We start from the raw sequence: 24,696 nt of genomic DNA, 5'->3' as shown, positions 1-24,696 counted from the left end.
CAGCATATCTTCCTTGCTCTTGTACTCTATTAATAAAGCCCAGGACTGTATGCTTTATTAATTGTTCTATTACCTTCAGTGATTAAGAATTTTACCCCATATTTTGTAGACGATCCATATTCTTTGTATCAAAATGCATCACCTCACATTGCCACATCTGCCCACTTCACCAACTTATTTATGTCCGTTTGAAGTTGTACATGGTCCTCCTCATCTTTTTCAATGCTTCCAAAGGTTTGTGTCATCTGCAAAGTTTGAAATGATCCCCCGTACACCAAAATCTTGATTTGTCAGGAAAAGCAAGGGCCCCAATACCAAGCCCTAGACAACTCCACTACAAACCTTTCTCCAACCTGTAAAGTATCTGTTGACTATTGCTCTGTTTCAAATTATTTAGCCAATTAATTGTGTATCCACATTGCTACGGTCCCATGAGCTATAACTATTCTCACAAGTCTTGTGTAGCATTGTATCAAATGCCTTTTGAAAGTTCATATACACCACATCAACAGCATTACCCTCATCAACCCTATTATCTCTTCAAAATCCTCCAGCGAGTTAAACACAATTTCCCTTTAGTAATCTATGCTGGCTCTTCTTAACCAACCCTCTTTTCCATGTGACTACCAATTCTATCCCTAATAATCATTTCTGGAAGCTTCCCCACCCCTGAAGTTAAACTGACTGCTCTGTACTTGCTGGGCTTATCCTTACACCCCTTTTTCAACAAACCCATGTCTGCAATTCTCCAGTCCTCTGGCACCTCCCAAGTACAGGGAAGACTGAAATATTATGGCCAGTAAAACTCTTGCCCTTTAGGGGTATATACTTGCTTTGCATTAAATACTTTATTACACATTTTCAACTGTTGATGTGCAATTTTATCTGTTAACAGTTTTGACCAGTTTGCAGTCATTAGTCTACTCTGCATTACTTTTTCCCTTTGCTTCACACTATGTGCCAGCCCCACAGGAGTTATCCCCACAGCCTGGATCTTCCAATAAACCCCTCTACTTTTTTTTTGTTTTAGATTTAGAGTACCCAATTAATTTTTTCCAGTTAAGGGGCAATGTTAGCACTTTCAATCCACCCACCTTGCACATCTTTTGAGTTGTGGAGGCAAAACACATACAAACACAGAGAATGTGCAAACTCCATACGGACAGTGACCCAGAGCCAGGATCGAACCTGGGACCTCAGCGCCGTGAGACTGCAGTGCTAACCACTGCACCACCGTGCTGCCCTTAAACCCCTCTCCTAACCGGAATCTTTTCAATCCCCTTGACTGCGACAGAGTCCCAATAAGGCAAGTTTTTCCAAATTAGTTGGTTTGTATTTCCATAGAAATTACAGTGCAGAAGGAGGCCATTCAGCCCATCAAGTTTGCACCAGCTCTTGGAAAGAACACCCAAGCCCACGCCTCCACCCTTTCCCCATAACCCCACCTAACCCTTTTGGACACAAAGGGCAATTTATCATGGCCAATCCACCTAACCTGCACATCTTTGGACTGTGGGAGGAAACCGGAGCACCCAGAGGATGCCCACGCAGACACGGGGAAAACATGCAGACTCCACACAATGACCCAGTGGGGAATCGAACCTGGGACCCTGGATCTGTGAAGCAACTGTGCTACCCCAATGTATTCTGCTGGTTAAATTCAAACCAGACTTTGGCTTCAGCATGCCGGTTTGAATACTTTGGATGAGATTAAGGGTAGAAATAGCAGAATGATTGGGAATAGGTCAGTGACATTCTCAGAACGAATGGCGGCAGCCGTGGGGGAGTGAGCTGCATCGGCAGAAGCTGAAACCACAGTGGGTAGCGGGGCCGACACCGCGTTCACGCGAACACTACCGGAGCTGCAAGATTATTGACTCCAGGTTTCTATTTTCCAAAAGAAAAACTTTGGCCCGCTCACTCAGCAGAGCGAACCGCGCGGCTCAACACAAACAATCGGCGACCACCTTTATCGGGAATGGGGAGATTCCAGAAATGACGCAAGACGCACGCAATGGGCCTTTGGACAGAGGGGGCGGGGGGCTGCTGATTGACAGCTAGATGGCGCAATGGGACGGGGGAATCTGAGGCGGCTCCGCTCCCCATTGGAGCGCGAGGGGTTACGTCTCGCGCAGGGGGCGGGCTCTCGGCTCCCCTCTGACGCGTCCCCCCGAAGCCCGTACGTGTCACCCTCCGGAGTGGCCAGCATGGCCGCTGTGCCCAATCAGCGGCCTCCAACGCAAGGGCCGCCGACCAATCGCAGCGCTCCACGACGGGGAAGTCAGGATTCTATATAAAGGCAATGGCGGGCGCGGCGCACGGATCAGATTTGCGAGGCTGACGATAGGAAAGGTTCTCTAGGGGCCACGGCGGCGTGGAAGCATTGGCAGGTAAGGTTACCTCTATTGTGGGCATTGAGTAGACCCAGACTGCCCCGGTGGGGATAGAGAGGGATTGTGAGCGGTCCCGCAGAATGTATGGTAAGAAAATTAAGGTTTGTGGTCCGGGAGAACACAGGGGCCGCATGGCAATGCCGACTTCCCCACCATGACTGCTTACTCGTTGGGTCTGTGAACAATAGCGTGGAATGGGTCTGATTGTAATTAAGTAAAATGATTAATTTTAAGAGTTAAATTTGCTTCTCCCCCCCCCCCCCCCCCCCAAGTTGATGTGTAGCATCTACATTCGACCATTAGGTTGGGGGAGGTGGGGTGGGTGGCTGGGGGCGGGGGCGGGGGGGGGGGGGGTTGTGTGGGCTGATATAAAATGGCTTCCGGGGCACCGGTTCAGTTGGTGAGTTTCTAGCGCGATTTGTCTTTTGTTCGCGTTTCAGAAGCTGTGCGCTTGGGACTCTTACTTTCCCGCTGGCTGTGGACTCTGCACTGGGATTGGAAATACATAATGTGTATTGAAGTGAATTGTGGAGAGTATGAAATGTGCCAAATGTTTGTGAGGAGTGTTGAATATGGCAATGTTAAGCTGGTAATCTAATATGAATGTTTAATGGCAGTTGTTTATCTTCCTTTTTAGGACATATCAATCGCTATAGTAAAAGACAGCAAAGTGACTCGCCATGAGAGGGTATTTGCTTCTACTGCTTGTCAGCAGTGTCCTTGCTGATGAAGATGATAAAAGAGAAAGTGTTGGTACCGTGGTTGGAATTGATCTTGGTACTACCTACTCCTGGTAAGTTTGTGACTTCTCTGGTTGTCTGTGAAAATAAATTGTTTTTTTCTAATGGCAATAATATGGGCTGTTTTCTCTTTCTAGTGTTGGGGTCTACAAAAATGGACGTGTGGAAATTATTGCTAATGACCAGGGAAACAGAATCACTCCATCATATGTGGCCTTCACATTTGATGGAGAACGCCTGATTGGTGATGCTGCAAAGAACCAGCTGACCTCTAACCCAGAGAACACTGTTTTTGATGCCAAGCGTTTTATTGGGCGAACCTGGGGTGACCCAGCAGTGCAACAAGATCTCAAATACCTACCGTTCACGGTAATACTATCTCTTGATCAAAAGGTCTAATTAGTGGGATGTCGGGCAATCATATGTTAAGTTTGTTTTAAGCCAACACTGGGTAGCACTCTTGGAGCAGAACAGTTTGTATTCAAGACATGAACATGATCTGCAGATGCTGGAAATCTGAAATTGTAGCTAAATGCTTAGCTGGCAAGTAGCAAATGTGCAGTGTTTCTGCTTTATATTTTGTCAGCTCAATTATTGACTGAGCACACCAATGCTGCCTGTCACCAGTATTTCCAGTCCATTTCTGTTAATATTTTATGCTCTGAATGCATAGGCTAATAAATGGGTCTTGTCTGCCTGTTTCTAGTGTGCAAGTATGAGGAAGTTTTTTTTTCCAATGGTGGTAATCAATACTAAAATAGATCAAGTCACATGCTGTGAAACTTAGCTGCTGCACTTCAAAAACTTTATTGGCTTTGAATTCCAAAGATGAGTACGGTGCTGTACAAATGCAAGCTCTTTTCTTGTCTAATATGGCATTTTTAAATTTAGGTAATTGAAAAGAAGAACAAGCCCCATGTCCAAGTTGACGTTTCTGGTGAGGTCAAGACGTTTGCTCCTGAAGAGATTTCAGCTATGGTGTTGACCAAGATGAAAGAAACTGCTGAGGCATACCTTGGCAAGAAGGTACTTACAGTTTTCTCAGTTTTGAATCTCAAGTAGACATGCATGTTATTTCGCACTGATCTCCACCATTAGTTACACCCTGAAGCAAATCATCATAACTGTTTAGGCAGACCCTTGTTTCCTACATAGTATATTTAATTTTGTATTCTGAAGTAGTAAATGCTGCAAGTACAGAAGCTACTTCCAAAGTTTGATGGGCCCTAACCGTGCATTCTTCCATCAGACTGTTAACAGGCTTCCAGTTTGACAGAATAGCCTTTATGTTGTACTGTCAGTAATTACCCTTTTTCATTTGGGAGTTGCCTTTTCATAATGACCAGTTAAGTTTCTCCAAATCTTTTCTCTCTGGCAGGATAAAGCACTTTTGGCATGTGTAAATCTAAGTTGAGACATATTACTAAGTGTTATTTCTTAAAATAATTAATTTGATCTTCTGTAGGTTACCCATGCTGTTGTGACGGTGCCAGCTTACTTCAATGATGCTCAGCGTCAAGCTACAAAAGATGCTGGTACAATTGCTGGCTTGAATGTCATGAGAATCATCAATGAGCCGTGAGTATTTTCACTGGCATTATTTGTTATAGTAAACATTAAATGGCCTACAAGTTTTCATCTGTATTTCAAGCAAGTTTTATGTACTGATGAATTGTTTTCCCTGTCTCTCTAGAACTGCTGCTGCAATTGCCTATGGATTGGACAAGCGTGAGGGTGAAAAGAACATTTTGGTGTTTGACCTTGGAGGTGGCACTTTTGATGTGTCACTGCTTACTATTGACAATGGTGTCTTTGAAGTAGTTGCTACGAATGGAGACACTCACCTGGGTAAGACAATACATAGTTACATTTACATCTGTCTTGTACTCATCAGAAATTGATAACTTAAAATAAGTGTTTGTTAAATAGGTGGTGAAGATTTTGACCAGCGTGTGATGGAGCACTTCATCAAGTTGTACAAAAAGAAAACTGGAAAAGATGTTCGTAAGGATAACCGATCCATGCAGAAACTTCGCCGTGAAGTTGAAAAAGCCAAACGTGGGTTGTCTGCCCAACATCAGGCTAGAATTGAAATTGAATCTTTCTTTGAGGGCGAGGATTTCTCTGAGACTTTAACACGTGCAAAGTTTGAAGAACTGAATATGGTGAGTGATGCTCTTGTTTAGTTCAAATCCAATTCTAGAATTGGACAATCATTTTACTTTTTTTTCCTTGGGCAGTTGTAACACTTCCCCAAAATTGCAGTAATAAAAGCAATCAACAAGATGAATTTCAGGGTTTCTATTTTTAAGGCAAGGGTCAGGGTTTCTATTTTTAAGGCAAGGGCAATGTATTGCCTTGTGTTGTGCATAATACAACACTGACTGTTATCATAGAACTTAACGGTGCAGAAGGTGGTCACTTGGCCAGAGTCTGCACTGGCCCTTGGAACGAGCACCCCACTTAAGCCCATGCATCCACCCTATCCCAGTAAACCCATCTAACCTTTTTAGACACTAAGGGCAATTTATCATTGCCAATCTACCTAACTGCACATCTTTGTTCTGTGTGAGGAAACCAGAGCACCTGGAGGAAACCCACGTGCGCACATGGAGACTGCAGACTCTGCTGTGAAGCAACTTTGCTAATCACTGCTATTGTTATGATACAGGACTTTTGTGCAGTCCATATCCAAATCCACTTCTGTCTGTTGAAATTTTTTTTGTCTTTGAGTTGGAGAACCTGGACTGTTACTGTACAATCAGTAATTTGGTCATCCTTAATTACATATTTTTTCCATTGGAGAAAAGCTTGCAGTCAGGTGCAAAGTGCATTCATGACAGTTGTGCATTCTAAATATTCTCCACTTTCGTGTCACCAGGATCTCTTCCGATCAACCATGAAACCTGTACAGAAGGTGATGGAGGATGCAGATCTAAAGAAAACAGAAATTGATGAAATTGTCCTTGTGGGTGGCTCCACTCGCATTCCTAAAATTCAGCAACTGGTGAAGGAGTTTTTCAATGGCAAGGAGCCATCTCGTGGAATCAACCCTGATGAAGCTGTGGCATATGGTGCAGCAGTACAGGCTGGTGTCCTATCAGGAGAGGAAGATGCTGGTAAGTGACTGGGATTGTGTAATGTGGTATAAAGGTCAATTTGTGACTACTTGATGACTTCATGTATTCTGACATTTTGTTTCTTAACTCTGCTTTCTACTGTAACCTAAAATTAGGTGATCTTGTTCTCCTGGATGTTTGCCCTCTGACTCTTGGAATTGAAACTGTTGGTGGTGTCATGACCAAGCTCATCCCACGTAACACTGTGGTCCCAACCAAGAAGTCTCAAATATTCTCAACTGCCTCTGACAACCAACCTACTGTGACCATCAAGGTGTATGAAGGTAGGTTGCAACTTGGTTTATCTGTCAGTTATCACAGCACCGAGGTCCCAGGTTCGATCCCGGCTCTAGGTCACTGTCCGTGTGGAGTTTGCACATTCTCCTTGTGCTTGTGTGGGTTTTGCCCCCACAACTCAAACATGTGCAGGGTAGGTGGATTGGCCACACTAAATTGCCCCTTAATTGGAAAAAATTAATTGGATACTCTTTAAGTTTAGATTTTTTAAAAAAATCTCAGTTAATTTTATTACATGTTGCTTCTGACGATTCTATGACAAGGGAACGACTGCGTTTATATTAATTCAAAGGAATGGTGCTGAACTGGAGGCTCCTGCTAGAAATTCTAACTTTTCTGCTTGCTATGGTTTGTCATACTTATGACGCAACTTCAGAGTTCCATAATCTTTCTGTGGATTCCTGTAATTTAGACTGCGATGGACTTTGCCACATAGTGTGGTTCAATGTATAAAACTTAATAGTTTACTTTTCAAAACTGCATCTAAACAAGCCATTTCACCAATGCAGCATAAGGCTTACATTGTTCTTGCTTTTGTAGGTGAGCGTCCAATGACCAAAGATAACCATCTTCTTGGTACCTTTGACCTAACTGGTATTCCTCCAGCACCTCGTGGTGTTCCACAGATTGAAGTAACATTTGAAATAGATGTAAATGGAATCCTGCGTGTTACAGCTGAAGACAAAGGCACTGGAAATAAAAATAAGATCACCATTACAAATGACCAGAACCGCCTGACCCCAGAAGAAATTGACAGGATGGTGGTTGATGCAGAGAAATTTGCTGAAGAGGATCAAAAACTTAAAGAACGTATCGATGCCAGAAATGACCTTGAAAGCTATGCTTATTCTCTGAAGAACCAGATTGGGGATAAAGAGAAACTTGGTGGCAAGCTGTCAACAGAGGACAAGGAAACTATAGAGAAAGCTGTGGAGGAAAAAATTGAATGGCTTGAAGGGCACCAAGATTCAGAAATAGAAGACTTCAAAGCTAAGAAGAAGGAACTTGAAGAGATTGTTCAACCAATTGTTAGTAAGCTGTATGGAAGTGCAGGTGGATCCCCTCCAGAAGAGGAAGAGACTGAAAAGGATGAATTGTAATCAAAGGACCCTTTAAAATGTTAATTTTGTAAATAGTGGACTGTTTGGGAAAGAATTATCTGAATGATAAGGACTTCATTCTTGAATGTATGTGCACAATTCTCACTTGAGTGGACTGAACATTCTAAAAGGCTCAGTACTTTCCATTGCAGTTTCAGCATGAACTGTCCAGAGGGAGAACTTGATTTGGAGATTGAATTGTCAAGGGTATGAATACAATGTTCTCCAAGTACACCACCTTTTTTCTATTTATTTGAAATCCCTTGTTTGGTCTTTGTAAGTGTAGAGAAAAGTTTCTACTGTATTGACCAATAAATGTTATGTTTGATACAAACATTTCCTTGTCTTAAGGATTTAAACTTGACGAACTGCTGTGACTACTTGAATTTTCTAAAATAAAAGCAAGGTATTGGAAAGCTAAAATTTGGCAGCATTGGTGGAAGGATAGAGAAACTGAGTTAACATTGGAGTCTGGATATCTGTCCTGCTTTTCAAGTTATGAAATGGTCATTGCGTTAGTCATTGCTATGGTACACTAATTTACTAATACACTTAACAATACAAGCTGCATATAGAATCCAAGTGCTCTGACCTATAGCTGGTACAGGTAGCAAATGGGATCAAAGGATTGCATACTGTGCCCCCATCTATTTCATTGAATCAGTGGCAATTGTGATGGTTTTATGCCATTTAATATTGCTGATTGACTTGGGTAAATGTCCAATAAGGTCCTATTAACAGAACAAAGCTATCCAATTTTTAACAAATGAATAAGTAAACCACCTTCCTTCAGTAATGAGGACAAGTACATCAAAGGTGGATAAATTTGATGTGGTTAGGTTTTTAGATTGACTATGAACTAAATTATTTGTATTTGAGCCCCTTTTATCTTGTATGATACACATAACCAAGTGTTTGGAACAAATTGAGGTATTGCAGATTATGCCAAATTAGTTTTATCACAGATGGCCAGACACCAGCATTCTGTATGCTTCTGTACTGCTTTCTACTTTTGCTTAATTGCCCAATGTCAATTTTTTACCAGGGAGTTTGGTGCAGCATGACATTATTCAGTATCAACACCAGCAATAGTGAACGTGAAGGCATATGAACAAATTCTTGATGTACAATTTCAGTAACTTCTACATTTATTTCTCTAAAACTTTGTACCAAAATACCATCTCAATTTCAATAAAATGCCTTTTAATGTATGACTTACAAATTTTATATGCACGACATCTTTGGCTTTCACAACTGTCCTTAAACATTAGAATCACAACTGTCCTTGAACATTAGAATCTGACTGCAAAATATTTTTTAAAAATCCTATCCTTAAATTTATAAACCCAATGCAAAGTGGGTAGGGCAAATCCTTGACCACTCATTGCTTGCTCAAAAAAACAATTCAAACTCCAGAGAGACATTACAAGATCCAAGATATCAAAGGCATTGCACGATCTTGATTTGATAACAATTGTTTTGTTTTGAAATTTTGAAACAAAATTGGAGGATAGTGCTGCAATCACTTAAAAATTTGTTTAAAGCTGATGTGCTATAAGGTACATCTGCAAATCTAAGGACAACAATGCCAAATCTTGAGGGTTAATTTTTCAATGCCATTGGAAGGATAAAGGCAGAAAATAAATTGTGTTGCTTTAGCCTATGCTGAGAATCCACGGCACAGGAGTTACTATCACTGGCTCAGTCAGGATGGCAGCAGTTCAGAGTTGTGGAAATCCAACTGCAGCTTTTTCAAAAGAACTGTCAAATACAAATGGTACTATAGTGGATTCTATAATCAAAGAGCGCAATCTGTTTTTAAAAAGTGAATTGACAACCTAACAACAAATGCTAGAAATGCTCGGCAGCTTCTGTGGGGAGAACTCCACTGATGCAATCAGACCCAAGCATCCATTGATTTGATTTGGCAACATGAGTCACCAACTTACTGAATGCTTCAGCCATGGGGGGGGGGGGAAGGATGTATTGTTGCAGTCAATAGCCATTTATTAGTGTGACAAAACAGTCATTATAAACTTCCCCTTGAGTGTCCATGCCACCAAATATCAAACACAGATTCACAATGTTCTTTGTTTGATTTTGAACTACTGAACAATTCCTTTGCGTGAAATTTCCATCATTCCCACTTTGCTTATTAGATTCCTTTGTGTTCCCCTTGGCTGATAGACCATTGTTTGATGCAGGAGATGAAGTTTCATATTCTCTTATTTTCCAGGGTATAACACACATGGCATGATCCAGTCGTCCCGGTGGCAGAGAGGAATCAAATTCTAACAGTGTCCAGCAATTTGTTTCTGGAAGTGAAATTCAACATACCATAAATTCAACATACCATTTAAAGTTAAACTTCTAAACTGGGTTTTCTAATAATACTATTAAACTCCCCTTGAATAATTTCTTTGTGCATGGGATGGGCTGCCCACTTGCACAGCTGCAATAAAAGCAGCAGCTATAGTAAGGCATATTTTAAACATACACAAGCTGAATAAATTTATTTTAAAAATAGAACAGAGTACCCAATTATTTTTTTCCCAATTAAGGGGCAATTTAGTGTGGCCAATCTACCTAATCTGCACATCTTTTGGGTTGTGGGGGAGAATGTGAAAACTCCACATGGTCAGTGACCCAGGGCTGGGATTCAGTCCTGGTGCTAACCACTATGCCACATGCCACCCCAAGGCTGAACATTCCTAATAATTATTTAAAATAACAAATAGTCATAAACCACTATGGACAGCTGCCTGGAAACAGGTTGTCCAGCACCTGCTGTGAATTGCATGTGAGCAGAGTTGTTGACAGAATATACCAATAGGGCAGGGAAAGGTAGAAAATAAATTGCCAGTAGAAGCAAAACTATTTACATTTTATAATTAAATAGAAATTAAGATAATAGAAGGTCAATAAGGCAATTTGGTTCCCCCATTTTAACATTTCTGGATTACAGGTAACAAAAAATGTTTTGCATCTCTTTACTTACGCTGCCATTTTGGAAATCCAGTACATGAGAGAGATCCTCATGCAGATTATTTAGCAGGATAATTTGCTTAATTTTCCAAGGTGAAGCCACCGTATCAATTAAAATTGGGCTCATTTTAAAGAAGTAAAATTTTTGGGACTGGCCTGTTGCTGGATAGATTTTCAGATGAACAACCCCATCACAGACCCTTAGGGTGCAGAGGGAATTGAAAGCACCTACCAACATGATACTTGTACATGGTATTCAATGCTCCGGTGGCATCCATACCACCGAAGATGAAGATGTACTTTCCATGGGAAAATGCAGAGTGAGCTGCACAGCCTCCTGGGATGTCACCCTTCATTTTTACTTTTTTCCATCTCATGTTAGCTGCAAAAAAAAACATGATAAAAAAAATGAAAAATTCAGAATATATCTAAAATTTAATTCAGAGTTTTTAAAATCAAGAATAGTTTACTGTCAGATCAGGCTCCAAACACACTTTATTATCATTTGTTTTTATTTGTCTTCCAAATTTTCCCCTCCTTTAGGTACCCCAGTACAGGGGATGATTACAAATCTGATGAGAACAGCCAGGCAAACTGCTCCCTGTCTTCATCCTGTATTGTTCTATAGCTGGCCACAACTTGTGCAGATTTCCTTAAACCAAGACTGCAAAGTTTCCAAAACACTTCAAATAACAAGGATTGCTATAGGCATTGTTATGTACACGACTTACCTGTATCAATGAAATACATATCATTAAAAAAAAACTTCCCAGCTAATCCACCGTGGATGAATAATTTGCTACCAACAGCAACCATCACATGGCCATGTCTTGGGGCTGGTGGTTTTCCTTCTGTTGACTGCTGTGACCAGCTAAGTGTGGCTAAAATGTAGATGCATTTGCATTAGCATTTTCATGTGGCGAAAAAATTAATTGCTAAATATTGATAACAATTTAACCCCATCATTTGCCCCTCACTGCTGGAATAAAGAAGTGAACAAGTGCTGTACATGATTGCAGCGTCAAGGATAGATAAGTAACTGTTGCTCAATGGCCCAAAAGCTAGATTAAGTGGCAGCAATATATTTCTGGAAGTAAGTTGCTTACCATCTCTGGCAAGGGAGTAACAGAGTATGTATAGTTTGGTAATCTTTTAATCAGGGAAAATACACACTGGATAATCACCTTTAAGCAGGGAAAATATACAAAGTCCTGGGAGACATTCACTGCCATCTCCTTGGTTCATTTGCCGTATTCTTGCTTCTCAAGTCAAACGGTTATAGATCGAAGTACAAACCCAGTATTTGAGCAGATATGAGCAGACACACAAGCGACGAATGAGGGGTGCTTGATTGTTAGAGGTGCCAACCAGTGCTCCTTTCAAGGGCCGGTGCAGACTCAATGGGCCGATTGGCCTCCTGCACTGTTCTGTGATTCTATGGTTCAGTAAACATTTGTTGTTTATGAAACCATGCACACAAATTGGTTACGATGCTACCAAACTGTCACAACATCTAAAAAGGTAATTTGTTACTAATCAAGGGTTTTGAGGTATCCAGCAAATGACAAATGCAAGTTCTCTTACCCTGGATGGCTTGTTAAGCTGAGTTGACCCTATATCTTGACCATAACATGGACTGCACTGGGCCAAAACCTGTACCTTGCCTCTACTGACACTAAACCCTCACTACCTCCAGGCTCAATTTTCTTCATTCCTTATGACTTGGGTATATAAATTCAACCTCCTTAAATTCAGGATTACTTCAAAGCTTTTATTTCATAAACTGTTTATTTGTACCTTTATCAAACACATGAAGTTGTATATCTTGTACAGGTTCTGCTCCCTTGTCTCCACCACCAAAAACATAGAGGCAATCTCCAATAGCTGCAGCAGATCCATGACATGTTCGGGGTGTTGGTGGAGTGCCATTTACTGCTGGGCTTCTCCACACTCCAGTTTCTGGTTTAGACAGCACACACAGATTAGAGCAACAACTACATTATGTCTGATAAGTAATGGTCATTTTGAGCTCGTATTTGTAGCCTGTGTACTGAAGCTTTAATAAAAGACATTAGTATTCCATTAAAATTAGTGCAACTAACATATCTTCAGAACAACACTGAATGAGCCGTGAGGTCAATTGACATCTGGGACCTTAGTGGGCAACAGGACCAACAGCTTATTTTCTTAACTAATGAGGTATGGTGATTCAGAAAACAGCAGAGGAGATATCTTGGTGAATTAAAGTCAAATTGGATACAAAGAGAGCAAAAGATTGGATTCGATGAGAAAAGAAACAAAAAGAATGTAAACATTGTAAATTTTTAAAACCTCTAGGAACAATTTACTTCCCTTAAGAATGAAATTCCATTGTTGCTTTTTTGAGACAGAGAGGTTAAGGGGCCTATTGTGATTTGTGTATCAGGACACCTAGATCCCTATGAATCTCAGAGATCTGCAATCTGGACATTACTGGCCCTAACTTTCCACGCCACGTTTAATTTGTTTTCTTTAATTTTACAGTATCCAATTATTTTTTTCCAATTAAGGTGCAATTTAGCGTGGCCAATCCACCTAGCCTACACATCTTTGGGTTGTGGGGGTGAAACCCACGCAGACACGGGGAGAATGTGCAAACTCCACCCAGAGCCGGGATTCGAACCCGGGTCCTCAGCGCCGCAGGCAGCAGTGCTAACCACTGTGCCACCCCAAGTTTAATTTGTTTTAAAAGTGCAAAAGCAGCAATTGCATGAAATGCACAGATTGTTGATGGTGAGCTTGCATGGTTAGTGGCAAGTCAGTGCAAATCTGACTATTCACAACTCTGAGTGTATCTCTTCATGCCACATATTGCTGCGCTATTTACACAGGGAAAATGATGAATGCATAGGGTGGCATGGTAGCATAGTGGTTAGCACTGCTGCTTCACAGTGCCAGGGACCCGGGTGCAATTGCTTGAGTCACTGTGTCGAGTCTGCAAGTTCTCCCAGTGTCTGCATGGGTTTCCTCCGGGTGCTCCGGTTTCCTCCCACGAGTCTCGAAAGACGTGTTTGTTAGGTGAATTGGACATTCTGAATTATCCCTCTGTGTACCCGAACAGGCTGCAGACTGTGGTGACTAGGGGATTTTCACAGTAACTGAATTTCAGTGTTTTTTTTTTGTTTTTTTTATAAATTTAGAGTACCAATTATTTTTTCCAATTAAGGGGCAATTTAACGTGGCCAATCCACCTAACCTACACATCTTTGGGTTGTGGGGGCGAAACCCATGCAGACACGGAGAATGTGCAAACTCCACACAGACAGTGACCCAGGGCCGGGATTCGAACCCAGGTCCTCAGCGTCGTAGGCAGCAATGCTAACCACTGTGCCACCGTGCTGCCCATGAATTTCAGTGTTAATGTAAGCCCACTTGTGACACTAATAAAGATTATTATTAAACTCACCATCAGCAGATATTGATTGACCTGCTTTGTACTTGCAACGTTTTTTTAAATTACAGGTTTATTTTTCTTTGAACCAAGACCCTTTTGGGCTTTTTTTTCTTCTGTTCAAAAATGACAGAAGTTTATTTACTGCATTAGCAGCAAATATAATGATGAATTATACATGAAAAATGCAATTTACAGAGGAATCAGATTTATTTTTAACAATATAAAATACTGCTAAGCAAAGATTAAGGGTATGTAACACAATTATACTTTTCCAAGTAAATAAATACTTTTTTATAATTAAGAATTTTGAGAGAATGTATGATTTGTAAGTATCAGCACTCAGGTGTCTTCTTGCTCAATGTGTGTAAATCATAAAAGGACATTGACATTATTCCAGAGTGATTAGGCTCCTAAAGGTTTCGTTGTTTGTAGCTGATGAATGGCAGTAGAACCAATGTATCAAATATAACTTTACCAAAGTTTAAAACTTGGACACAGTTCCTGTTTGCAGATTCATCTGCACCACCAAATAGCCAAAGGTCGCCAGGTCTGCCCACTGGAACAAAGCTGGAGTGCTCATATCGTGGCAGTAACCCCTTCCACTCTGGTACATCCCACTCATGTCTATCTATTTATGAGGAACAAAATCAGTGAATGCACAGCCAAGGATACAAAGCAATAAAGAGAGATAGTCTCCAAAAAAGAAATATTGTACAACAGTGTGTCTTAACAACAGTACAAATAACCAAATGAATGGACTGCTCGATTAGAATTGCATCAGGCAGATATCTTTGCAGCATCCTTGAGCACAGGTGAGGTCCCGGAGGACTAAAGAATTGCTAATGTTGTCCCTTTGTTTAAAAAGGGTAGCAGGGATAATCCAGGGAATTATAGACCTGTGAGCTTGACGTCAGTGGTAGGCAAACTGTTGGAGAAGATACTGAGGGATAGGATCTATTCACATTTGGAAGAAAATAGACTTATCAGCGATAGGCAGCATGGTTTTGTGCAGGGAAGGTCATGTCTTACAAACCTAATAGAATTATTTGAGGAAGTGACAAAGTTAATTGATGAGGGAAGGGCTGTAGATGTCATATATATGGATTTCAGTAAGGTGTTTGATAAAGTTTCCCATGGCAGGTTGATGGAAAAAGTGAAGTTGTATGGGGTTCAGGGTGTACTGGCTAGATGGATAAAGAACTGGCTGGGCAACAGGAGACAGAGAGTAATGGTGGAGGGGAGTGTCTCAAAATGGAGAAAGGTGACTAGTGGTGTTCCACAGGGATCCCTGCTCGGACCACTGTTGTTTGTGATATACATAAATGATCTGGACGAAGGTACAGGTGGTCTGATTAGCAAGTTTGCAGATGATACTAAGATTGGTGGAGTTGCAGATAGCGAGGAAGACTGTCAGAGAATACAGCAAAATATAGATAGACTGGAGAGTTGGGCAGAGAAATGGCAGATGGAATTCAATCCAGGCAAATGCGAGGTGATGCATTTTGGAAGATCTAATTCAAGAGCGGACTATACGGTCAATGGAAGAGTCCTGGGGAAAATTGATGTACAGAGAGATCTGGAAGTTGGATTGGATTGGATTTGTTTATTGTCACGTGTACCGAGGTACAGTGAAAAGTATTTTTCTGCAAGCAGCTCCAGATCATTCAGTACATGGGAAGAAAAGGGAATTGAACAGAATTCAAGAAAATACATGAGAATACATAATAGGGCAACACAAGATATACAATGTAACTACATAAGCATTGGCATTGGATGAAGCAGACAGGGTGTAGTGTTAATGAGGACAGTCCATAAAAGGGTCATTTAGGAGTCTGATGACAGTGGGGAAGAAGCTGTTTTTGAGTCTGTTCGTCCGTGTTCTCAGACTTCTGAATCTCCTGCCCGATGGAAGAAGTTGGAAAAGTGAGTAAGCCGGGTGGGAGGGATCCTTGATTATGCTGCCTGCTTTCCCCCGGCAGCGGGAGGTGTAGATGGAATCAATGGATGGGAGGCAGGTTCGTGTGATGGACTGGGCGGTATTCACGACTCTCTGAAGTTCCTTGCGGTCCTGGGCCGAGCAGTTGCCATACCAGGCTGTGATGCAGCCCGAGAGGATGCTCTCTATAGTGCATCTGTAAAAGTTGGTAAGGGTTAATGTGGACATGCCAAATTTCCTTAGTTTCCTGAGGCAGTAAAGGCGCTGTTGTGCTTTCTTGGTGATAGCGTCGACATGAGTGGACCAGGATAGATTTTTGGTGATGTGCACCCCTAGGAATTTGAAACTGCTCACCATCTCTACCTCGGCTCCGTTGATGCTGACAGGGGTGTGTACAGTACTATGCTTCCTGAAGTCGATGACCAGCTCTTTAGTTTTGCTGGCATTAAGGGAGAGATTGTTGTCGTTGCACCACTCCACTAAGTTCTCTATCTCCCTCCTGTATTCAGACTCGTCGTTGTTCGAGATCCGGCCCACTATGGTCGTATCGTCAGCAAACTTGTAGATGGAGTTGGAACCAAGTTTTGCCATGCAGTCGTGTGTGTACAGGGAGTAGAGTAGGGGGCTAAGTACGCAGCCTTGCGGGGCACCGGTGTTGAGGACTATTGTGGAGGAGGTGTTGGTGTTCATTCTTACTGACTGTGGTCTGTTGGTCAGAAAGTCAAGGATCCAGTTGCAGAGTGGAGAGCCAAGTCCTAGGTTTTGGAGCTTTGATATGAGCTTGGCTGGGATTATGGTGTTGAAGGCGGAGCTGTAGTCAATAAATAAGAGTCTGATGTAGGAGTCCTACATCAGGAGTTCAGGTCCATTGTGCCCTGAAGGTGGCAACGCAGGTCGATAGAGTGTTCAAGAAGGCATACAGCATGCTTGCCTTCATTGGACAGGGTATTGAGTACGAGAGTTGGCAGGTCATGTTATAGTTGTATAGGACTTTGGTTAGGCCACATTTGGAATACTGTGTGCAGTTCTGGTCGCCACATTTCCAGAAGGATGTGGATGCTTTAGAGAGGGTGCAGATGAGGTTCACCAGGATGTTGCCTGGTATAGAGGGTGCTAGCTATGAAGAAAGGTTGAGTAGATTACGATTGTTTTCGTTGGAAAAGTGGAGGTTGAGGGGGGGACCTGATTGAGGTCTACAAAATTATGAGAGGTATGGACAGGGTGGATAACAACAAGTCTTTTCCAAGAGTGGGGGTGTCAATTACAAGGGGTCACGATTTCAAGGTGAGAGGGGGAAAGTTTAAGGGAGACGTGCGTGGAACGTTTTTAACGCAGAGGGTGGTGGGTGCCTGGGACGCTTTGCCAGCGGAGGTGGTAGAGGCAGGCACGATAGCCTCATTTAAGATGCATCTAGACAGATATATGAACGGGCGGGGAACAGAGGGAAGTAGATCCTTGGAAAATAGGCGATAGGTTTATATAAAGGATCTGGATTGGCGCAGGCTGGGAGGGCCGAAGGGCCTGTTCCTGTGCTGTAATGTTATTTTGTTCTTTGTTCAATCATTAGCACATTACATTACTGGATCTCTGCCACTAAAACACTACTGCAAAAAAAAACATTGCAAAAGGTGACTCTGCAAATTGGTGTTTAAACAAAAAAAGTCACAGAAGTTGGGAAATAGGTGAGAAAGAATGGGAGAACATTGCACATATAGTAGTTGATAATGTAGGTTTGCAAACATTTGATATTGGAGAAGTGGATGAGCACCGTCTGGCATTGCAGAGGCAATCTAGTATCTTGGAGACGTCATCTAGCAACTTTAACTGAACTTTGAAGAATTCACCTGTTTAGTGTGTGTTTGAATGCTAAGTCTAATGACATGTTCTTGTTTAAAATAGTTTAGACATATCACATATTACACATTATTACATAATTTATATTTGTTTTGTGCACAGATGCTTAACTCACAACTGACAGTAGCCAATCACAATATTCATCAACCTAGTGTTTGGCCCAAGCCTTCTGGGTCAACATTATAACATATTTAAAAACCTCATGGTTGTGTCAATGTTGTGTCTCACTAAAATGATAGTCTCACTCAAGAAAAGCTAAAGTTGCATCTCACTTTAGAGTCACTGATTGTGAAGTTACAAAGCAGCATTGATGGCATTTAAATCCAACAGAACCACTTGACATCAAGCGTTTATTGCAGTAACCACAGAAATCCAAAGAGTGCTAAGGTTTGGACAAAACCAGCTAGGGGGCTGGTTTAGCTCAATGGGCTAGACAGTTGGTTTGTGCTGCAGAACAAGGCCAGCAGCGTAGGTTCAATTTCCATACCAGCTGAGAATTCTGAATTCTCTCTGTGTACCCGAACATGCGCCGGAATGTGGCGACTAGGGGTTTTCACAGTAACTTCATTGCAGTGTCAATGTAAACCTACTTGTGACAATAAAGATCATTTATTTTTATTCTGTAACTTTCTAGGGTTATCCCAACATTAAGAACAATGCAAAGACAGAACAGAGACTGAACTCACAACGTGAGGAATCATGACCCTGAGCGGATGGGAGTTGGTGTTGTCAACATGTTGCTTTCTTAACCAAAATTATTCTCCAGTTACTTCCAAGATCACTTTGTTTTTTTATTCAAAAGCCTTACTCGGCACATTGCAAAAATACAGTTGCAAATCTCGGTTTTGTGGAGATGGGAGGGAAAACAACAAAACTTCAGCAACGTTAATTCTGCAATTTCATATTAATATAAATTAGTATATTGAAAATTTCAACAGTTGCAGACAAACTAAAAAAAAACTATTGTTACCCAGATTTAAGATGTGGGCATCAGAAAAACTTCCATTTGGGTTTGCTCCTCCAACTATAATGACCGTCCCTTTCTCGGAGGTATCTGGAACGTATGTGAGAGTATGACCAACTCGGACATCTGGATTCTCCCCTCTTGGTACAAGAGCATACCTATAAATGGGGTTGGGGAGAGCGAAATGAATATTTTCAAACCGGTCTACTTAGCTCAGACATTAAAATTCACTCTCAGTGAAAGACAGGCATTAGTCTTTAAGCTCCTCTGGACAGTTCACTATAAGGAACATCATTATCATAGAACATAGAACAGTACAGCACAGAACAGGCCCTTCGGCCCTCAATGTTGTGCCGAGCATTGTCCGAAACCAAGATCAAGCTATCCCACTCCCTGTCATTCTGGTGTGCTCCATGTGCCGATCCAATAACTGCTTGAAAGTTCCTAAAGTGTTCGACTCCACTATCACAGCAGGCAGTCCATTCCACACCCTAACCACTCTCTGAGTAAAGAACCTACCTCGGATATCCGTCCTATATCTCCCACCCTGAATCTTATAGTTATGCCCCCTAACAGCTACATCCACCCAAGGAAATAATCTCTGAACGTCCACTCTATCTATCCCCCTCATCATCTTATAAACCTCTATTAAGTTGCCTCTCATCCTCCTCCGCTCCAAAGAGAAAAGGGCTAGCTCCCTCAACCTTTCCTCATAAGACCTATCCTGCAAACCAGGCAGCATCCTGGTAAATCTCCTTTGCACCCTTTCCAATGCTTCCACATCCTTCCTATAATGAGGTGACCAGAACTGCACACAATACTCCAAATGTGGTCTCACCAGGGTCATGTATAGTTGCAGCATAACCCCGCGGCTCTTAAACTCAAGCCCCGTGTTAATAAACGCTAACACACTATAAGCCTTCTTCACGGCTCTATCCACTTGGGTGGCAACCTTCAGAGATCTGTGGACATGAACCCCAAGATCTCTCTGTTCATCCACATTCCTCAGAACCCTGCCGTTGACCCTGTATTCCGCATTCAAATGTTTTCTCCCAAAATGAATCACCTCGCACTTATCAGGGTTAAACTCCATCTGCCATTTTTCGGCCCGGCTCTGCATCCTATCAATGTCTCTTTGCAGCCTACAACAGCCCTCCACCTCATCCACTACTCCACCAATCTTGGTGTCATCAGCAAATTTACTGACCCACCCTTCAGCCCCCTCCTCCAAGTCATTGATAAAAATCACAAATAGCAGAGGACCCAGCACTGATCCCTGTGGTACACCACTGGTAACTGGTGTTTTTTCCAGTCTGAAAATTTTCCATCCACCACCACCCTCTGTCTTCTATGTGATAGCCAGTTACTTATCCAATTGGCCAAATTTCCCTCTATCCCACACCTCCTTACTTTCTTCATGAGCCGACCATGAGGAACCTTATCAAACGCCTTACTAATATCCATGTATATGACACAACTGCTCTACCTTCATCTACACACTTAGTTACCTCCTCAAAGAATTCCAATTAAATTTGTGAGGCAAGACTTACCCTTCACGAATCCGTGTTGACTATCCCGGATTAAGCTGCATCTTTCCAAATGGTCATAAATCCTATCCTTCAGGACCTTTTCCATTAACTTACCGACCACCATAGTAAGACTACTGGCCTATAATTACTAGGGTCATTCCTATTCCCTTTCTTGAACAGAGGAACAACATTCGCCACTCTCCAGTCCTCTGGCACTATCCCCGTGGACAGTGAGGACCCAAAGATCAAAACCAAAGGCTCTGCAATCTCATCCCTTGCCTCCCAAAAATGAAAATCGTTTATTGTCACAAGTAGGCTTCAAATGAAGTTACTGTGAAAAGCCCCTAGTCACCACATTCCGGCGCCTGTTCGGGAAGGCTGGTACTGGAATTGAACCTGCACTGCCGGACTTGGTCTGCTTTACAAGCCAGCTATTTAACCCACTGTGCTAAACCAGCCCCTTTTTTAGCCAACTGTGCTAAACCAGCCCCTCCAGTTCTTTGTTAGATTCTTTCTATAATATAACAATCAACATTTATTGAGAAACTTACTGCACAATATTTTTTTCCCTTACAAGATTTCTGTTGTCTTACTTTCTCCCCTCTTACGTATTCCACAGCATTGAGGTTAGGAGTACTTCAAAATGGTTTAATACCGTATCACTGGGTTACCCAATACCACGAAACAGGTACCATGAATAGATATAGCCCATTCAAACAAAAATGTTCAATAATAAAATTGAATTATTTGATTTCTTTCAAAGATACAGTTGGTGTCCTCCTGTATCTGACAGTCACAGAAAGTTCCAAGTGTACTGTGAACACAGGCAAAATCCTTCTCCAAGGCAAAGAGAACATTAAAAAGTCCAGAAAAGAATTACAGTATGCAGTTAAGGAAACTCTCTCTATGGATCTCTCAGATCCTCGATTGTGAATGGCTGACTCACTAGGATATTAATATAATAATAATTGCTTATTGTCACAAGTAGGCTTCAATGAAGTTACTGTGAAAAGCCCATAGTCGCCATATTCCGGCACCTGTTCGGGGAGGCAGGTACTGGGGGTGGGGGTTGAAATGTTGGGAGCTGTTCGAGGGTGGGTGGGATGAGGGGATTGTTGGTTCGGGGATTGCCATTGTATTTGTTGTAATTGTTAATTATTTGTTGTTGTAAATATGCTAAAATGTGAAAAAGGAGAATAAAAATAAATATTTTTTGATTAATTGGTTGCTGCTTTAGTGATCAACAGCAGTACTTTAATCTTAGATTTTAATTATTAATGGCTGTGCTTATGTAAATGGCAAAATGTAACTAGTTTCCCATTTCTGGGCTAGATTGACAGTTGTTAACTTCTTGGTGAAAACCTGTTGATAAGGAGAACATGGACTTTGTTAGATTGTCACAAAGGAAAATGAACATTTCTGGATGGATGTGCGAATCCTTCCCAGTTCTCTATTCATATCTGTATATATTTGGATCGTTGTATATAGCTTTTATTGCTAAAATAAAAGTCAAAAACTGCAGATGTTGGAAATCGGAAGTTAAAAACAGAAAATGCAGGAAAAACTCAGCTGGTTTGACAGTATCTATGGAGCGAGAAACAAAGTTAACATTTTGAGTTTGTATGGCTCTTCTTCTGAACGACAGAGGGAAAAATGTGATGGATTTTATACTGTTTAAGAGTGGGCGGAGCAGGTGGAAAAAATAGAAGATCAAGGAGAGGGAGCTCAGGAGAGATTTAACAACGGTGTCATAGGCACAAGACCAATTGAGTGTTACAAGACAGAAGAAGGTATTGATAGTGGCATAATGGTGAGACAGTAAGGGCAGCACAAAGGCGCAGTGGTTAGCACTGCTGCCTCACGGCATTGAGGTCCCAGGTTCTAACCCGGCTCTGGGTCACTGTCTGTGTGGAGTTTGTACATTCTCCTAGTGTTTGCGTGGGTTTCGCCCCCAAAACCCAAAGATGTGTAGAGTAGGTGGATTGTCCACGCTAAATTGTCCCTCAATTGGAAAAAATTAATTGGGTACTCTAAATTTAAAAAAAAAAAAAATAAATAATGGTTAGATAGTAGAATTTGTTAATAGCACTCTGTGAAAGCAAAACTTAAAAACAAGTGATACATGGCCAGGATGTGGCAGTTAGGACAAAAAAATGGGATTATAAAAAGGATCAAAAAGGAGAGGTGAGAGTTTGTGGTTTGAAGTTGTCAAACTCAATCTTTAAGTCCAGAAGGCTGTAAAGTGCCAAAGTGCCTAATCAGAAGAAACAATGTGGATCCTCCAGCTTGCGTTGAGCTTCACTTGATCATTGTAGCACGCCAAAGACAGACATGTTGAGTTGAAATAGCAAGGAACAAGGAGTTTGGGGTCATACTGGTGGACTGAGTGAAGGTGTTCCACAAAGTGATCACCTAGTCTGCGTTTAGTCTCCCCAATAGAGAGGAGGCCACAATGGGAGCAACAAATGCAGTAGACCAAATTGAAGTACTATAAAATCTATTACGGGCAGCACCTTGGTGCAACATGTTGCTGACCAGCAAAGAATGGCAGCTCCAGTGGAAATCTCAAACTGCAGCCTATGGCGCTGAGGACCTGGGTTCAATCCCAGCCCTGGGTCATTGTCTGTGTGGAGTGTGCACATTCTCCCATGTCTGCGGGAGTTTCACCCCCACAACCCAAAGATGTGCAGGTTAGGTGGATTGGCTACGCTATATTGCCCCTTAATTAGGAAAGAAAATAATTGGGTACTCTAAATTTATTTTAAAAAATAAAACCTATTACATTTCTCCCTCTCTTTAACTTTTGAAGAAGAGTCTCATGAATGTGACACTTTTCACTATCCATGGATGCGGTCAGACCTGCTGAGCTTTGTCAGCACTCTGTTTTCATATATTACTTATGTAATGTTGCTAACCATCTCATAACCGGATTTCAAACAAACCAAATGGTTAAAAACAGTGTCTTAAGGACCACATTCTAGGATTAAAAAAGCTATCTGTATGTGAGGATAACACTGATGAGTTAACCATTGAGCACAGTGGGCTAAACAGCTGGATTGTAATGCAGAACAATGCCAGCAGCGCGGGTTCAATTCCCGTACCGGCCTCCCCGGAATGTGGCGACTAGGGGCTTTTCACAGTAACTTCTTTGAAGCCTACTGGTGACAATAAGCGATTATTATTATTATAGCATTTTTATGGCATCCTCACTTTACGGCATTCCTACCAACTCAAGCGAAAGTTTTCCAAAAGTGAAGATCAAAGAGATTTGCTACAACTTGTGACCAAATCACCATTTGTTATCTCGGAGGAGAACTGCTTAGAGAAAGCACGTCCCCTCGTGGTCATTGAGGTAAGGGAAAAGATGTATAATAAATGTAATTCTTATTTTTCGAAAACTAATTAAAATTCAGCAATTATTGTTTCTGGCGTCAGAAAACATGCTAATGTTATCTGTGACAGTATCTCAACTTGGAACACCGGTTCGTGGGGGTGTATTTTTTAAAAAATTTGTTTCCGTGTGAGGAGACAAGCGAAACCCCAGTGAGAATAAATAGCTTAGTCTTTGTGCAACAATTATTAAAGACTATTTGTTAAAGTAAAGAAAAGACAAATGCACACACACTGGACTACTTTATTCTCAATTAAGATGTTTGAATTACGAAACACAAAATCTATCTACGACACCTGAACTCTGTAAGACTACCCCTGTTCCATGATACAAAGTATCATTGTTACTGAACCAAACCTAACTATGGCAAACATAGTTTTGTGATGCAGTTAAATTACTATTGGGCTCATGATATTCTTTAAATTATGTATATTAAATATCAAAGATGAAAATTATTTTAATGTTGACATCAGTATTTAATCTTATGTCGGTATTTATTGTATATCATAGATTTTAATAAATAAAGTTGTTTTAGATAATACTTCTTTGTAACCTAATATTATTTAATACCTCTGCAAAGTAGGTGTTACAGTTCATTTCGTTTATTTGCGTTTTCCTGTGTCCGTACTTGACTTGATTATCAATATCTTTTGAATTACTGGGATGGCACAGTGGTTAGCATCCCAGCTCCGGCTTACTGTCCGTGTGGAATTTTCAGATTCTCCCTGTGTCTGCGTGGGTCTCACCCCCACAACCCAAAGATGTGCAGGGTAGGTGAATTGGCCACGCTAAATTGCCCCTTAATTGGAAAGTAAAATCAAGTGGGTACTCTAAATTTAAAAAAAAAGAAAAAAATCTTTTTCATTACAATATGGGATATTTTGGGCAAATCTTAGACATAAATGTCCGATCCAATCTTTGATGTGTGGATATTAGCTAAAAAGGTACTGCGCGG

The 24,696-nt window shown here is 41.4% G+C and overlaps 2 protein-coding genes across 6 annotated transcripts in view; one reads left to right on the top strand and one right to left on the bottom strand.

Annotated features, from left to right (window-relative positions):
* Positions 1-2,241: 2,241 nt before the first annotated feature.
* hspa5 (heat shock protein 5) lies at positions 2,242-8,013 on the top strand. The gene is made up of 10 exons (XM_038781777.1): positions 2,242-2,390; positions 3,031-3,186; positions 3,271-3,502; positions 4,025-4,159; positions 4,599-4,711; positions 4,827-4,981; positions 5,063-5,298; positions 6,015-6,252; positions 6,369-6,536; positions 7,090-8,013. Exons 2-10 carry the CDS (start codon positions 3,074-3,076, stop codon positions 7,647-7,649), a joined length of 1,950 nt encoding a protein of 649 aa, XP_038637705.1. The 5' UTR covers positions 2,242-2,390; positions 3,031-3,073; the 3' UTR covers positions 7,650-8,013.
* A 761-nt stretch (positions 8,014-8,774) lies between these two features.
* rabepk (Rab9 effector protein with kelch motifs) overlaps positions 8,775-24,696 on the bottom strand; it is a 33,369-nt gene continuing 17,447 nt past the window's right edge. For 2 of the 5 annotated variants that reach the window (XM_038781780.1, XM_038781778.1), the window contains exons 3-8: positions 18,828-18,979; positions 14,543-14,695; positions 12,432-12,593; positions 11,366-11,515; positions 10,867-11,022; positions 8,775-9,964 (exon numbers count right to left, since the gene is read on the bottom strand). In XM_038781780.1, coding sequence (XP_038637708.1) covers positions 9,645-9,964; positions 10,867-11,022; positions 11,366-11,515; positions 12,432-12,593; positions 14,543-14,695; positions 18,828-18,979 — 1,093 coding nt within the window. In that variant the 3' untranslated portion in view covers positions 8,775-9,644. The remainder of the gene's footprint in view (positions 9,965-10,866; positions 11,023-11,365; positions 11,516-12,431; positions 12,594-14,542; positions 14,696-18,827; positions 18,980-24,696) is intronic. The other 3 variants (XM_038781779.1, XM_038781781.1, XM_038781782.1) reach the window with 3 other exon arrangements.

The sequence above is a fragment of the Scyliorhinus canicula genome, chromosome 21, assembly GCF_902713615.1.
Source record: "Scyliorhinus canicula chromosome 21, sScyCan1.1, whole genome shotgun sequence".
NCBI classification, from domain to species: Eukaryota; Metazoa; Chordata; class Chondrichthyes; order Carcharhiniformes; family Scyliorhinidae; genus Scyliorhinus; species Scyliorhinus canicula.
The sequence above is the reverse complement of the archived record's forward strand: the minus strand, read 5'-3'. Positions and strand labels throughout refer to the sequence as shown.

What these genes read in the sequence shown, in the direction of transcription:
- hspa5 (XM_038781777.1), top strand. Translation starts at nt 3,074, where the DNA reads ATGAGAGGGTATTTGCTTCTACTGCTTGTCAGCAGTGTCCTTGCTGAT. An exon ending in GAATGGAGACACTCACCTGG is followed by an intron (nt 4,982 to 5,062) that starts GTAAGACAATAC and finishes TTTGTTAAATAG; the next exon opens with GTGGTGAAGATTTTGACCAG. An exon ending in AGTTTGAAGAACTGAATATG is followed by an intron (nt 5,299 to 6,014) that starts GTGAGTGATGCT and finishes TCGTGTCACCAG; the next exon opens with GATCTCTTCCGATCAACCAT.